The sequence below is a fragment of the Bidens hawaiensis genome, unplaced genomic scaffold (assembly GCF_021521415.1).
Source record: "Bidens hawaiensis isolate Kalapana, Puna unplaced genomic scaffold, B.hawaiensis_p1.1 tig00032062_1, whole genome shotgun sequence".
In the NCBI taxonomy this organism is placed as follows: Eukaryota; Viridiplantae; Streptophyta; class Magnoliopsida; order Asterales; family Asteraceae; genus Bidens; species Bidens hawaiensis.
The window spans coordinates 104634-120282 of NW_027505235.1; the positions used below are offsets into that span (position 1 = coordinate 104634).

General features: G+C 33.9%; 2 protein-coding genes across 2 annotated transcripts; one reads left to right on the forward strand and one right to left on the reverse strand.

Annotated features, from left to right (window-relative positions):
* Window positions 1-1495: 1495 nt before the first annotated feature.
* Window positions 1496-7108, forward strand: LOC143611720 (uncharacterized). Its single transcript, XM_077085882.1, has 8 exons — window positions 1496-1849; window positions 1997-2155; window positions 2236-2567; window positions 5599-5938; window positions 6024-6172; window positions 6667-6757; window positions 6832-6903; window positions 6984-7108. The coding sequence occupies exons 1-8, from the start codon at window positions 1496-1498 to the stop codon at window positions 7026-7028; spliced, it is 1542 nt and encodes a 513-aa protein (XP_076941997.1). The 3' UTR covers window positions 7029-7108.
* A 2568-nt stretch (window positions 7109-9676) lies between these two features.
* On the reverse strand, window positions 9677-12719 carry LOC143611718 (pyruvate dehydrogenase (acetyl-transferring) kinase, mitochondrial-like). The gene is made up of 5 exons (XM_077085880.1): window positions 12437-12719; window positions 12174-12354; window positions 11077-11224; window positions 10780-10993; window positions 9677-9959 (listed from the first exon to the last, which is right to left on the reverse strand). Exons 1-5 carry the CDS (start codon window positions 12606-12608, stop codon window positions 9901-9903), a joined length of 774 nt encoding a protein of 257 aa, XP_076941995.1. The 5' UTR covers window positions 12609-12719; the 3' UTR covers window positions 9677-9900.
* Window positions 12720-15649: the final 2930 nt, after the last annotated feature.

Below are 15649 nucleotides of genomic sequence, written 5' to 3' on the forward strand. Positions count from 1 at the left end.
CTAGAACCCATGATTCATAGCAAGCTCATTATTCTTAGTAAATAACTCGTATTTCAATTATTTTACTTTATTATTATTATTATTATTATGGTTTTTAATAATTATTAGCTCTACAATGCTTTAAATCCAATCATGAAGTTAGGAAACACCTCACCAGCCATTTCATTTCTTAGTTTTATAGCGTAAAAAGTATCTGCTTTCAATTCGTTTTGTTTTGTAGCTAAAATTGTGTTGTTTGATCAATGCTCATTTACTCATATGCAAAATTACGGGAGGAAGAAGGAACGAAAGGAAACTAGAGAAAGGGAGCTTCGTGAAGGCATGTGGCTTTACAAGTAAATGACATTTGAAAAGCCACTTTGATTTAGGATTGCTTATTTAAAACGCTTATGTGCTTATTACATCCAAAAGCATAAAGCAATAATGGAAGACTTTTTTTAATCATAACTCATGCTTGCATCACTTTTTGAAGAATCAATACTGATTGCATAACGCGCTCCGCTTGACCTCGCTCACTGTCAAGGTATGTTGAGGGTTTTGTTTGGAATTTAGGATTCTACAACGATCTAATTATGCGAATGGTTTTGGTTTTTATTTTTTTTCGTTATCTCGACAACTTGAATACGACAAAAAGATGGGATGATTTGAGTATAGCATGGATTTGGTTCCTTATTTGATTGATTTAAATTTGTTTGTGATTTATGGGTGAAAAGTGATGACAATGTGAGCTGAAGTGTCGTAAGTTTTGGCTATGTTGATTAGTCATGTGACTGATGTGTAAATAACCCATGTAAAAGGCGTGCTTTGTTCGTTTACTTTACTTACATGTAGACTGACTTAAGTAATGAATGAGACAAGTACATATCCAATTCTAGATCAATTTTGTATGAACACTTAAAGAAAATTTACATATTTGGATGTATTTATCCAATAAAGTTTATCATGCTGAACTTTCTAAGCATCTGAAGATATAGTGAATAATCGACCTGTTTTGTAGTGTAATGTGCATCCCGCCTCAACGCACGTGTAAGCATAAGAATGTTAAATGATGAATTTGGACAGAACCAAAAGGTGTTGCATGGTTTAATGACATTCTTGTTAGTTCTTGCTACAAGTATTAGGACACATGTCAATATTTTATGTGCACACCTACACAAAAAAACAGCATCCAACAAACTATATAAACAAGCGGCAGTGTACTCGTACTGATAACACGTTACACACCACATCAAACACTACAAACCAATACAATGAGATAATTTGCGTAGCACCGCATGGGTAGTTATGCTAGTTAGTAGTAGTAGAAGAGTAAGATAAAACAAGACATGATAAAAGAAAAATAAAAAAATTCATGTGGAAATAGAGCAATATGGGCTTTTAGACCCAAGTGGCCTATTTGATGAGTAAATTTCCAAGGCCCAAGAGACACACACACACTCTGGTCTCTCAGTGTTAACACAGTCGAAAGAAAAGAAACCCTAATCTAATCGCAAGCATGGCGGCGGTGGGTTACGAGTACGAAGAGGGAGTGCAATCGATGGAGTCCTACGACCCGTCGTTCGTGCCGGACCCGGTGAAGACGTTCGTGGTGCACCTGTACCGTCACATCCGGGAGAAGAACGTGTACGAGATCCACCAGATGTACGAGACCTCCTTCCACACCCTCAGCGACCGCATGTTCAAGGACACGCCTTGGCCCTCCGTTGAAGCCGTCGCTCAGTACGTCGACAACGACCACGTCTTTTGTTTACTCTACCGGGAGATGTGGTATCGCCATCTCTATGCCAGGCTCTCGCCTACGCTTAACCAGAGGATTGATTCCTGGGATAATTATTGCAGTCTCTTCCAGGTTTGGCTTTATTTATTTATTAATTAATATTTACTGCATTAACAACTTTATTATTATATGCACTCTGCATTTTCTCAGTTTTTGCATATTACTTAACAACCAGTGGCCTCTTCTACCAAACATTATTATTGTTCTGTTCTTTTGCAGGTGGTGTTGCATGGCGTTGTGAACATGCAGTTACCTAACCAGTGGCTCTGGGACATGGTGGATGAGTTTGTCTACCAATATCAGTCTTTCTGTCAGTATCGTGCCAAAATGAAAAGCAAAACGGAGCAGGAGATCGCTCTACTCAGGCAACATGATCAGGTAACAAACACACTGAAACATTATAATTTACGTTTAGAGGCCGCAATAAAGATTAATAATGCATACAATGTTTTTAACAGGCTTGGAATGTGTATGGTGTACTCAACTTTTTGCAAGCGTTGATGGAAAAGTCCAACATCATTCAGATTCTGGACAAGGAAAAAGAAGGCCTTGAACAGTTCACGGCAACAGATGGGTATGATTATAGTGGTGGAAGTAATGTTTTGAAGGTTTTGGGCTACTTTAGCATGGTTGGTTTGTTAAGAGTTCATTGCTTGTTGGGAGATTATCAAACTGGTCTTAAATGCTTACTTCCAATTGATATAAGTCAACAAGGAGTTTACACCAGTGTTATTGGCAGTCACATCACCACCATCTATCATTATGGATTTGCCAATTTTATGTTGAGGAGGTACTTTCTATGTCTATTCTGTTCTTGGAACTTCATCTTTATTACTTGAATAGATGTATATGTTTATGTGTACGCATATATATATGTGTGTGTGTGTAGGGTGTGGTTCACTATAATTGACTAAATTATTGCAAGAACAAAAAGAACAAACCTAAAGCATTTAATTTTTCCTGTTAATGGTTCATTTTAATATAAACTTCTACACATGTTTAGGCTATGCATAGGAATTATACTTACAAATGTGCAAGTTCTGTAAATAATCAAATATATATACACATATATAGGGTTTGGATCAAATACAAATGACTTTTATTGTGAGAAGTGTACAAATAACTAGAGTCATTATGCTAACATTAGAGTAATTATTTGTACACTATATTTTTTTAACTAATCATCATCAACATCATCATCATCATCGTACTCAGTATATCCCACCAATAGCAAAGCTATGGTAGGTTCTGAGGAGGGTAAGATGTCGACAGCCTTACCTCTACCCTGTAGGAATAGAGAGGCTGATTAACCTTGTCGATTGGTGCATTTTCCTTGTCTTTTGGCTATCAACGCCATCACATGATGCCTGATTAACCTTCCGCCACTTTTAACGTTATTTTCACGAGATTAGTAAAATAACGTCAAAATTAGTGCAATTTCACTTTTGCCCACCCGAGGGTTCACACATATATACATTATATGCGCGCACCGCAAATAGGGCGTTTTATCTTTTATAAGATAATTACTCTGGTTATTTGTTTGTTTAGTATGTTAATTTTATTTGTATCGGATCTCACTTCTATATATGTATATATTTATGGGGAAAGTGAATGGCTGTTAAGCATATAAGCTTAGATTTGAAACCACCAAAACTACGTAGTTTTGGTTCTAAGAAATGAAGAATAATTTTATTTATTATATTTTGGTTCTAAGCAATAAAGAATAATTTTATTTATTATATTCCTCTTTCTCTCCTATAATTTCTCATCCCAAACTTGTGACGTAAACTCTATTACATATCTACGTTCCTGCCACCATGCATCATAAATCCTAAATAATCATTCTTATTCAAAAATGTAAACATCTTACGATCTATTACAATCCAATAATATCAAAATTTTTTATTCCTGCTGTTCCACCTGCTGTATGAGTTTTTTTATTTGTTTTCTTTTTAATTTTTGTAAAGCAGTTTTTTTGTTAATCATGAAATTGTTGCTACCAAGAATTTTTTTCTATGGGAAAATCCGTTAGTTTTCGGCGATCTCATATAGCTTAGATTTTCTATGGCAACTAACAGGTTTTCCCTACTATGTCGCCCATATTATGAAATCACATGGAAGAAAAAAATGCTTGGTAGCAATAATTTCATGGTTAACAGAAAAATTGCTTTACATAAATTAAAAAGAAAACAGATAAAAAAATTAAAACCGCATGTGGAAAGGCAAGAATAAGGATTTTGGATATTATTGGATTGTAATTGATCGTAACATGTTTACGTTTTTGAACGAGGATCATTATTTAGGATTTATGATGCGTAGCGGCAGGGATGTAGATCTGTAATGGAGCTTACGTCACAAATTTGGGATGAGAAATTATATGAAAGAAAGGAGAATATAATAAATAAAGGGGCATTTACATATATCCCCTTGTTAAATTCCCTTATTACATATTTACCCATCTCATAAAAATCGATTACATATTTCTCCTCCCTAAACCACATATATTATATATCTAATATCTCCTCATTTCATTAAATTAACTAATTAAATGACTATTTTACCCTTAATGAACTACTTAAAGAACTATTTACATATATTCTCTTCCTAAAAACATCAATTACATATCTCTTCAATTTCAACCCAAACTGAGCCGGTGTTAAGACGAACATATTGCACATTAATATATTCAATTGGCGTTGAACTTTTTAATCATCGGCAAATATAAAATATAAATACGTTTTGTATTTGATTTAATTTTTTTACCAATAAAAACAACTCCAATATAATAAACATGAGTATTTTCAGCAAGTAACTGAAGCTGCTACTACACAAACAAAAAAATATTATAACAAATTATACATCACCATTGTTAAGAGTAAAGTCTGGTTCCTTAGCCTTTTCTGTTACTTTCTCTTCTTCAAACTCTTCTTTTTTTTTCTTTTCATATGAAGTAGTATACACATGAGGTAAGCTTTTTTTAACCTTTTCACCACCACCATTGGTTTGCTCAATCCCATCTCCCGCAACAGCACGACAGTCACGTAACCATGTGTTTTAGATCTGTGGGGTAGGGAATTGGTGTCTCCGGTGAGATCAGGTAGAGGGAGACGGCCGGAAGGTTGTCCGAAAAATCGAGCTTGCCGGAAGTAGGTTGGAGAAGATGATCAGATGGTGTGGCCTTAACTCTATAATTATTAATATAACTTTGTTTTTTAATCAGTTTATTAATGGTAAGGGACATGGGTAACTTAGTAATTTGATATGAAAAGGGGAAATATGTAATTGCTTGTTTAGGCGGGGGGGAAATATGTTATAGGCTTAAAAACCCCATATTCACTTTCCCACATATATATGTAGCTATTATTTTTACAATATTAGAAAAGATGAATAAACTTGCATTTCAATCATTTTTTTTGTATTTTAAAAATGAAAAATGTTAATGATTTATTTTGTTCTTTTGAAAATGCTCTCATGTCTACATACATATGTATATACACATACATACATATACATGCACACATATAGTATGTGTGGAGAGAGGATCATTTTTTTGAAAAAATGATTTTAAGTAGAGAACTATGAAATCACGTAACCACTTGTATTTATTTTTCTACGTTTGATACATAAGCTGATTGTGTAACCGCTTGCCATTCTTTCTCCTACTTAATCTGGCATGCGCTAAAGTACAAGTGCTTGTGCGGTTCTCAAGGTTTTCTAGTTGGTTTTGTATTTAACACGCCCACACGAGTTTATATTTGCTAAACTTGTTAATGACGGACATCATAATAATTGCCAGTTAACAAGCCTCGATGATAATGCAGGTATGTGGAGGCTATACACGAGTTCAACAAAATCCTTTTGTACATTTACAAGACGAAGCAGTATCACCAGAAATCACCACAGTATGAGCAAATACTAAAGAAGAATGAACAGATGTATGCTCTGCTTACAATCTGCCTCTCACTTTGTCCTCAAGTCAAACTTGTTGATGAAACGGTCAACTCTCAACTAAGAGAGAAATACGGTGAAAAAATGTTGAGAATGCAACGTTATGATGATGAATCATTTGCTCTTTATGATGAGCTTTTCTCATATGCATGCCCCAAATTTATCACACCCTCTGCACCAAGCTACGAAGAACCACTTGTAAACTACAACCAGGTGAAAGTATCTTCTAAACTACAATAATGTGAAAATGTATTTTAAGTTATTGACTTTTTTTTATGTTGTTTTCATATGGTTATAGGATGCATATAGGCTTCAGTTAAAGTTGTTCCTTTATGAGGTAAAACAGCAGCAGCAACTGTCAGTTGTCAGGACTTTTTTGAAAGTTTATTCAACTATTTCTATTGAAAAGCTTGCAAGTTATATGGAGGTTGATGAAGCTACCCTAAGGTTAGTAGTTATTGTCTGTTTCATAGTTGTCAATGTCGCAAAGTGCAAAACATACGAGCACAAAATACGTTCTTAATATATTAATTAGATATGCATTTTTAATCTTGAATAAATTTCACATATAAGCTTACTAACATTAAAAATTTGACATATACCCAACTTAAATGACCTGTTTAATGTCCATTCTACCCCTGTCCATGATATTTATTTAAACCCTATATTTAATTTGGATTTTGATCTACATTGACGATAAGCAGTATGGGCATATATGAAATTTCAAAATTTTAGAATAAAAATAGGTAAAAAAAAGCTGAAAATAGGTAAAATAAAATATTTTGAAGTTAAAGATGGGATCCATATGGAATTTTGAAGTTTTAGTAAAATGAGGGTATATTTATATTTTTTGGTTTTGCATGAGTGCATATGATATTTTCCAAGTTTATAGGGGTATATATGAAATTGCCCTCGAGTCATGATCAACTACATTTGTACAGGACGATCTTGATGACATACAAGCACAAGACACATTCTATTGCTGGTGGAAAGACCATATCCAATGCTGATATTGATTTCTACATTGAAAATGTAATATATCTTTCTTTCTTTAAATTATGCCACTTGTATTATTTTTTAATATATCATTGACTGTGTTCTTGTAGGATTTGATTCATGTGGTTGAATCAAAGACACCCAAGCAATATGGTGATTACTTTTTGCGTCAAATTGTTAAGGTTTGCTAATTTTTTTATTCCACTTTATTATGTGAATATATTATATGGAGAAGGTTACGGTATGATGTACTTTGTTGCAGCTTGAAGCAGTGATTGGTGATCTGGACCGAGTGAAGCTGGAGTAAACTCTTTTCTTGGTTTTTTTTTTATTTTTTTTATTTTGCATGCATTAAAGACGGTATTAAGATAATAGTGTGTGCCGGATTTGTGGTAGAAATAGTCATTTCAATTTTGGATCGATGTTATTGTTACAGGTAAACATTTGAGCACTTGAAATCATATTTTAGTCTCTTCAACTTGTTTGAGAAGATAGCGATTTCAGTAGGAAATAGTAGTATAGGTAAGGGTATTCGTAATTCGTAATTCCGGTCTCATAGCCGTTCTGTACTCTAAAACAAAAACACGTTAGGTTGTCAAAATTAAAAGTTTTCAACTTATTTTTTTGTTATAAACTTTTATTCTCTGTAGTAATAGAAGTACAGACAGTAAAAAGATTAACGAATCACAAAGTAATTCTATAACTTAAGTATTGGGTGTTTCATAAGAAAATAGAGAAGAAGATAGCGTAGTTGATGAACATGCTAGTATGCCACTTTCTTGTTACATCTCTCCATTTTGATCGTGTTTAGTTTTAAAACTCTTTTTTGATTGCTTTGTCAAAATTATTTTAAACCCCAAGCCAAGGTTTAAAAAATCACAAACAACCAAACAAAAAATGGTACAAAATCAAGCCATTGTTGTCTGATGTTGCTAGAGCCAACTTGCAATATCAAACGGGTCAAAGAGACAAAATTTAATCAGCTTGAATCCATTCTCACTTGCTTCAAGATCCCCGTCTTGCTCTAGTGTCATTCTTTATTCTTGATTTTAAATCACTCAATCTTCAAGTCGGTTAAAAATAGACGGTCTCTTTTATGCTTCTTTGTAGATTTCATATACAAGAACCCAATAGTAATTAGTAAGCTTCTTTAACTTTGGTGATCCTGGACCTTAAGTATCCAAGCTAGACTACAAGTTGGTTTAGTAAAAAACATATCATAAGTTAGGTGCCAGCTGAGTTGGATAATTTAGTTATTAGATTAGAAACCTGTGTATTAAACAAGTGGAAAAAATGCTTTTTTAAAAATACTTATTTTAAATAACATATCATATATTTCTTGAAGATGTTCTACAATAATTTAAAGAATATAACTCACGTGGTAACTAATATTTAATAGAGAGATGGAGGCTGGAAAACTGACCATTGGGTGACCTACAAAGTAGTTTTATTTATTATTTAATTTATTATATATAGAAGATAGAAGATTATTTAGCAGTACATATTAATTAATGTCTAACGAGTCTAGGTTAGAATATATAAACCCAATTATAAATTGTAACTAATTTTAAGTTATATTTTTTCGTTTATCAATAAAGAGTTTGGGAGTTATTAAGATAGGTTTTTGTGTTTTTATATTGATTCAGGACTTGATCTAATGTCTTTTTGTGCAAGTGTTGACCAAGGTCAAACTCTTACGTCTTTTGTTTACAAGCAGTTTAGAGTCCGCAAGCATGTCACTAAGGCCCATCAATTTTTTTTTTTGAACGGATAAAATTTTATAAAAAGAGCTAGGGAAACTAGCAAAAAGCCCCCAACAAAACACTAAAATTAACCCCTAAAAAACTAATAAGGAAAAACCAAAACAACCATTAAAGCAACCTCAACCTAGGGATCCAAACCCTTCTTCTATAACCTTACAAACAAGATCTTCCATGCCCTCGAGATTCATCCCCAAGTCACGAGGCAACCTAATCGTAGCCTCAACCTCCTTTGTGTTGTCAACTGCCATGTGGCAATCGTTAACAACACCCTAGAAATCATCAAACCCTTCCTCACTTAACACATCATCCCGGATATGTTCTACTAAGGCCCATCAAGTAACTTGCTTTCTTTTCACTTTGACATTAAATCCCAACATATTCTCTTCTTTAAAATTTACCAAAAAATTCAATATTTACAATTTAACATATTACATGTGAATTCTTGGATCACAAAAAAGTATTAAAGATGCTAAAATGGAAGTTGAAAGTGAGAGAGTTAAGCTTAGACTTGCAGAGGCTTGGAACCGAGAACTTGAACCGGATTTAGTTATGGAAAAAGATGTGATCAAAGAGTTACAAAATCGCTTAGACGATGAAAACTGTGCCTTGCACAAGCAACTGAAGAAATGTCAGTTCTTAGAAACAAACTGGAAGTCAGAATACGAGTCAATGCAAAACGCTCTCAAGTGTAAGCCAACTTGTGGAAGCAAGGTTAGAGATTGAACGTATAAATCCGAGCACTCAATTTTTGAACTTACGTTGAAGGAATCTGAATTATCTCAAGCATGAGCAACGCTGGGTGAACTGAATCAAGAAATCTTGAATCTGAACATGGTTATAAGTAATATGATAAACAAGCTTTTTGAAGGAACAATGGTGATAGGCGAGAGACAATAGCAGGTTGAAAAGATCAAGCACGACCTGCACGATACAGATATGAAGTTTTCTGAAGCTGCAAATGTTGTAGAAAGGATTTTTAACCTTACAAATAAAGTGGGGAGTTGTATTTAACACGAAGACGAGATTTTGTTTAAAGAAAAACAACTTGAAACTGAAGTAGATGCTTTCGATATTAGAAGCTTTTAAATGCTTGTCTTTCATTTCACATTCTATATACGGTGCTTATAGTTAAATTTTGACTTCTCACTTGCTATAGTTCAGCTAGTTCCATTTGAAATCGTGCGCCACATACTCGTTACAAATATGTCCATTACATTGATACCTTGAATAGGTTGTTGGCATATATCAACTTGGAGTATGACATGATTATTTATGTTTTGCTCGAAATATTAACCACCCATGTCATTACGACACCAACCTAATTATCGGTCTACAAGGTCTCCTCAATAATGAATTGCAAGGTAATCTCAGCAAGGCATTACAAAGTCATTTACATCTTTCAAGGGAATTCAATTATCATGGCAATGGCTCTTGTGAATCTCCCAAACGAGACAAATGAAGATACGCATCTGTTCCTGCAAAAACACAACAAAACTCTTTAATAATCATATATAACTGATTAATTATCTTTTTTCAGCCAAAATTCTATGACAGTTTCAGGTAAACCCAACATGTTTTGAAAATGTTATAGGTCAAACCAATCTGTTTCGACCTGTACAAGAAAGTTACATGTTTTGACCTGTTACCCAACCCACACAACAACTCATTTTGCAACCTCAAAATATAACTTAAGAATAATTTACTATTTTGGTCCCTAAGGTTTGGCATGTTTAACCCTTAGAGTACAAAAAGGAATCTTTTAACAATATTGGTCCCTGAGGTTTGCAGTTTGTAACATTTTGGTCCTTGACACTAACATTGCTAGATTTTCTTGTTAAGTTAGAGAGTATTTCTGTCACTTCAAATTTAAGAGACTATTTATGTAGTTGTTTAATATTTAAAGGGTTGCTTGCATGATTAACTTAAGATAATAAATAACAATATAAATTAAACTATTATCTTTGTAAATTTATCAAGATTTATTGCTAAACTAATATAACTATGGTACTAATAGTTACTTAGTAAAACTTCAAATGAGCAAACTCAGGGACCAAAACATTTAAAAACTACATAAATAGTCCCTTAATATGAAATTACTAAAATATCCTCTAACTTCAACAGAAAAATCCAATGGAGTTGGTGTGTGAGATCAAAACCGTTACAAAATGCAAAGCTTGTTAACCAAAATAGTTAAAAGATTCCTTTATTGAAAGAAAGGGTTAAACATGCCAAACCCCAGGGACCAAAACAGTAATTTACTGTAGAATTTATTCGATTATTTGAAATTAAACATACCATAGCCTTCCATGGAGATAATTTGCAAATCTCCTCCAAAATAACGAGCATACAATCGGCTAATAGGAAGACCAAAACCATAACCCGCCATTGTTGACACCTCTGCAGTCCCGAGATCCGCCCGCTCATCAAGTGGATTTTTGGCAGTACTGTAGAGATATGTAAATATTCTAGGTAGACCACTTCTTGGTATTCCACCACCCTCATCAGATATCTACAACAAACAATATTTTAGCTATGTTGCCAACTAATTAATTACATACAAAATGATCTATTAAACATTTAAACTCAACATGCCTTTATCGTAACATCTTCCAACCCATCTGCAACTATTATTCTTATAGGTGGTGCAATTTTGTCTGAGTCCATAAACCGCTCCTCAACTGCACGCAATGAGTTTTTAACTAGCTCAAACACCATCATATGCAAGTGGTTTGGAACATATCTGTCACAAGTAAACAAACCAAAGCATGTGTATATTAATCAATTAGGTTAGAAACCCGTGTATTACACTGGTTGAATGAAAGAATTATTAAATAGTTAGTAATGAAGATTTAGTAATTGTAGTTGGTAATGAATAAAGAAAATATTAAATGGTTACTGTATTTAATATATTATGTTTTATCACTATAAATATAAAGGGATGAAATAGAGAAGCGGGACAAACAGCCTTGAGTTCACAGAATTGTGACACATGGCAAAACCAGTTATTTATTAGATTAATAGGATAGAGTAACAATAATCAGCTGAAATAATCAAACCCAAACAAAAACCAATGGTTTGCTTTTATATTTCCGTAAAAACCGAAATGAATTTATGGCTTTTCATTTTTTATTTTGAACTTTTAAGTAATTCATAAGAATTTAATAGAGTAACCCAAATTTTTAAGTTCAAATGTATAATAATCAATTAATTATTATATTAAAAAAAAAAAGATTTAGACTCAAATCATTTTTGTGTCAGTCTTTTTTTTTTTTGGCTCCAACACTTCAAACCCAAATGGCAAAACCATAAAAACCGAAAACGAATGGTGTTCAAAAACTCAAAAACCTAATTTCAGTTTTTGGTTCAGTTTAAACCCAAGACCAACTCATGCACACCCCTAGTAAAAAGTGAAATATGGATGGGATGGTTAAGGGGTCATCTTTTAATACAGGTTGAAGACTTGAAGTAGTCCTGCATTTTCATCAATTTTTTCAGAGATCTTATATGAATAATCAACATGATTATAATATAATCTATGAATAAAATGGTTTTAAAAGGTTTTTAAGAATAAAGTTAAACTTTGGGCAACTTTCAACACTCCTGGCTTAGATATTTTATCCAACCCGTTTGAGATAAAACACAACCAAAACCATAAGTAAAATGTTAAAAAGCAGTTGAGAGAAACATACGGGAATGTGAAATCAGGGTCACCATAGACTTTAACCTCAGGTGCACTTCCATACTCATGTAAACAAAGAGAGCGTGCATCCTCGCTGGCATTTCTTGCCACCTCAACTGGAGACATTTTTGTATGTATGTAACCTATTCTATCCGGTTGTGGATTCGGCTCATGCATAGCCACATGCTGCCCTAATAAACAGTAACAACAAAGTTTGGATGTGATTATTATTTGTTACAGAATAACCAATATTATAAGAAAGAGTCAACTAACCAATTAGCATTCTTATCCCGATTCTTGACATATAAAAGCGATCAAGAAACTGGTGGATATCATCTAGGTCCTTGTAATCAAGTTTGGGGTCTAGATCTTTCTTCAACTGTTGAACTCCTAGAGCCATGGTGGGGACCACGTTATTGTGTCGCACTTTGATTAAATTTATCATTTTTGTAAACTCTTGCTAGTCGTTTTTGTCTTTTATGTCAGGAAATGATCGAAGGTCACGAAAAGAGTCCAAGTACCAATCTCTCACCTTGCAAGTCATAAACAGATGAAATCACTTGTTCAAATGTCAGCCAAAACGACACAGTCACATTGGAAAAAGGTGAAGAAAATTCATATAAAACTAGCTTTTGACAAGCAATAATGCTACAGGGCTTGAAACCTATAAGAGTGAATGATTATTAGAGCAAGCAGAGAACCAGTATTTATGTCACTAGATGGTTTTCAAATGAACCTGCAGATGAGTTTTATCCTTATTAAACTGTAGCATATTTGAAAAGGTAGTTTGGTACAATCATATTGTTAAAAATTAGAATCCAAGTAATTCTAATGAAAACACACGAAGCAAATGTAATGAAATTAAGAAATTGAGATACTTTGAGGATGGCAGGGACTGGAGCTCAATGGCTCGCCTAGCGATCCTGATGGGAAGCTCTTTGTGGAGAAACTGAGCGGCCAGAATGAGATTGCGGTCGGTGAACCTGGAGCCGAACTCCAGCATGTTACGCCGGTCTGCTTCATGGAGCCCCACCTCGTCGATCAGAGTTTTCGAGAACGAGTCGTAAAGCGTCCTGGCGGCCATAAACAAAACAAAACAAACAGCGGACATATCACGATTCACAGCCACAAATAATATCCATATCCATCCACATAACAAACAAACACACACACACACACACACTTTACTTTTACTCAGATTTTCTTTGTAACTTACCTTCCTCCTTTGGGTTTGTTTTATCATCATTGTGACTAATTAATTACTCGTATGTATATTGCCACGTCACTCACATTCTTGGGTTTTTTTTCCTTCTTTCTACTTTTCGATGTAAACGATGAGGAATATTACCACCTTACACTAACGATATCCCACACGGTTATACCTGCTTTAGTGCAAATGGTTCTTAAAGAGAATCTAAAACCATTCTCATCCACTCTGTGAGGAAAGATTCTAAATAATAGGATGAGGTTTTAAGTAGTTATGAGGGTGTAAGTATAGGATGAGAAGATAAAATTTAGTGTTTTTTTGTAAATGGAAACTTTGTTTGCCTTTATGTAACGATTCCGGCAAATTCAGGTATACCCTAGCCAGTATATACTATTTATGTGTTATTTAATAATGAATATATGAATTATAATGCGTTTATACGAGTATGTAAGATTCACTTTACGGATTATACTCGATTATACGGTTAATCGTATTGGAAATACGATTAGCCGATTAACGGTTATTGAAGCCCGAATGAATCGAGGATTTCATTATAGACGAGATATATGATATGTAGTGATGTTTACGAAGTGTTAAAGCTTCGGGATAAGTGAATTAAAGCACAGAAAAAAGAATTTCGATTTAATGGTACGTCGGTACGTTAAACGAAACCTTTAATACCAAACCAAGCAAGAGACGATCGATCAAGCCGAAAAAGATGCGCAATTATTAATAATATGATGTTTTAAGTTAATGAAAGTCATGGTTTAAGTTTTTAAAGTTTTTAAATCGGTTTTATATAAATTTCATTTTTTTTAGCCGAAAAACTACCGTTTTAACCTCGTTTTAAGCCGAATTAAACGTTTAACCGAAAAACGAACTGAACCAAATTATCCAAAACATTATCCAGATTACAGATATCCAAATGAGTGGTCAAGATTGAAGAGGTGGGTCCCACCCCACCCCTCCATGTAGTCCGATCGGATGGGGATGCTTCCCCTATCCTTTCATTTCTTTTTTTCATCCAACCCTTTCAACAATCTTCATTTCCTCTCAACCCCTTGAGCTAAAAACCGAGGATTCTAGCAAGAAAAACCGAGGTAAAGATCGTGTTATGTACGTGTTTATCTTCCTTTCTCGAATTTAATTACAAGAAAATGAGGTTTCAAGTGAAAAAGGGTGAAAACCCGAGATTAAACCGATTCTTGCATGATCAAGTGATGTATACGGATTATACAAGGGATCTTGGTCCAAGAAAGGAGTTAAACGAACCAAAAACGAATTTTTACAGTTAAATCTTTGTTTTTAAGTCATAACCGAAACCATGAAAGAAATGGCTTGATTGTGGGTGTAACTTGCTTGGTGTGGTGTTATTGTGCTTGTAGGTGTTGTATCTAGTTGATAGCAAAGGCTAGAAAGCGAGATCCTTGCGATTTGAAGCTAGAAACACAAGGTAGTTCGGTTTTTGTACGATGTTTGTGTTTTGGACAGATTGTGGCTCGTTTAGAGTTAAGCTACGAAATTTCACAGAGATGATCTACACATGAAAATATGAGATCTGTGAATTTTTGGTAATTTTTGGACAAAGGATGAATATTTGGTGAATTTAATGCTCGGTTTTGGCTAAAAATGGTGAAAAATAGTTAAATATCATGAAAAATTCTGGAAAATTCCAGATAAGCTTTTTATAACATGTAAAAGTCACACACAAAATTTTAGGTCAGTTGGAGAAGTCTAAGTAGGCTTTTCGGTTAAACGAGTTCTAGGGTTTTCTAGCTCGGTTTTAGTGAAAATGGCATGTAAAATGAGATTTTTGTTCTAAGAAAATTACAGGGGACTATGTGGATGGCAGGGGTCATCCAGGAAATATTTGGGATTTTTCTAAGATCGTTTGGTATTTACGACATATTTAGTGTTTAAATGGTGTTTAAAAATAGATAAATAAATTATAAATATAAAAATTTATTCTGGAAATATTTTTATAAAATTCCCCGCTGTCAAAAAGTGATTTGTGCAAAATTTCAAGATCCGGGATTAAACGGATAATTATTGGTGCAAAAACAAACTTTTAAAGCTTAAAACGCGTAAACCGGTAAAGTTCGCATAAGCGAGCTGACTGGTGTATAAAAACCCTAAAAATGATCTATTTTCATATAATTGAGTTAAACAAGTAAAAATAAATCATCCGAAAATAATTCGGATGATTTGGGTACCTTTTACCCGATTTAACAGTTTCCGGTACACTAATGACGGAAACGGGTCCCGCGGCCAAACGGGGC

Excerpts from the sequence above, each read along its gene's own strand:
- LOC143611720 (XM_077085882.1), top strand. The coding sequence starts at position 1,496 with ATGGCGGCGGTGGGTTACGAGTACGAAGAGGGAGTGCAATCGATGGAG. Across the intron at positions 2,156-2,235 it reads TACTCAGGCAACATGATCAG|GCTTGGAATGTGTATGGTGT; the intron begins GTAACAAACACA and ends TGTTTTTAACAG. Across the intron at positions 5,939-6,023 it reads CACTTGTAAACTACAACCAG|GATGCATATAGGCTTCAGTT; the intron begins GTGAAAGTATCT and ends ATATGGTTATAG.
- LOC143611718 (XM_077085880.1), bottom strand. The coding sequence starts at position 12,608 with ATGATAAATTTAATCAAAGTGCGACACAATAACGTGGTCCCCACCATG. Across the intron at positions 11,225-12,173 it reads GACCCTGATTTCACATTCCC|ATATGTTCCAAACCACTTGC; the intron begins GTATGTTTCTCT and ends TACTTGTGACAG. Across the intron at positions 9,960-10,779 it reads TATCTCCATGGAAGGCTATG|GAACAGATGCGTATCTTCAT; the intron begins GTATGTTTAATT and ends GTGTTTTTGCAG.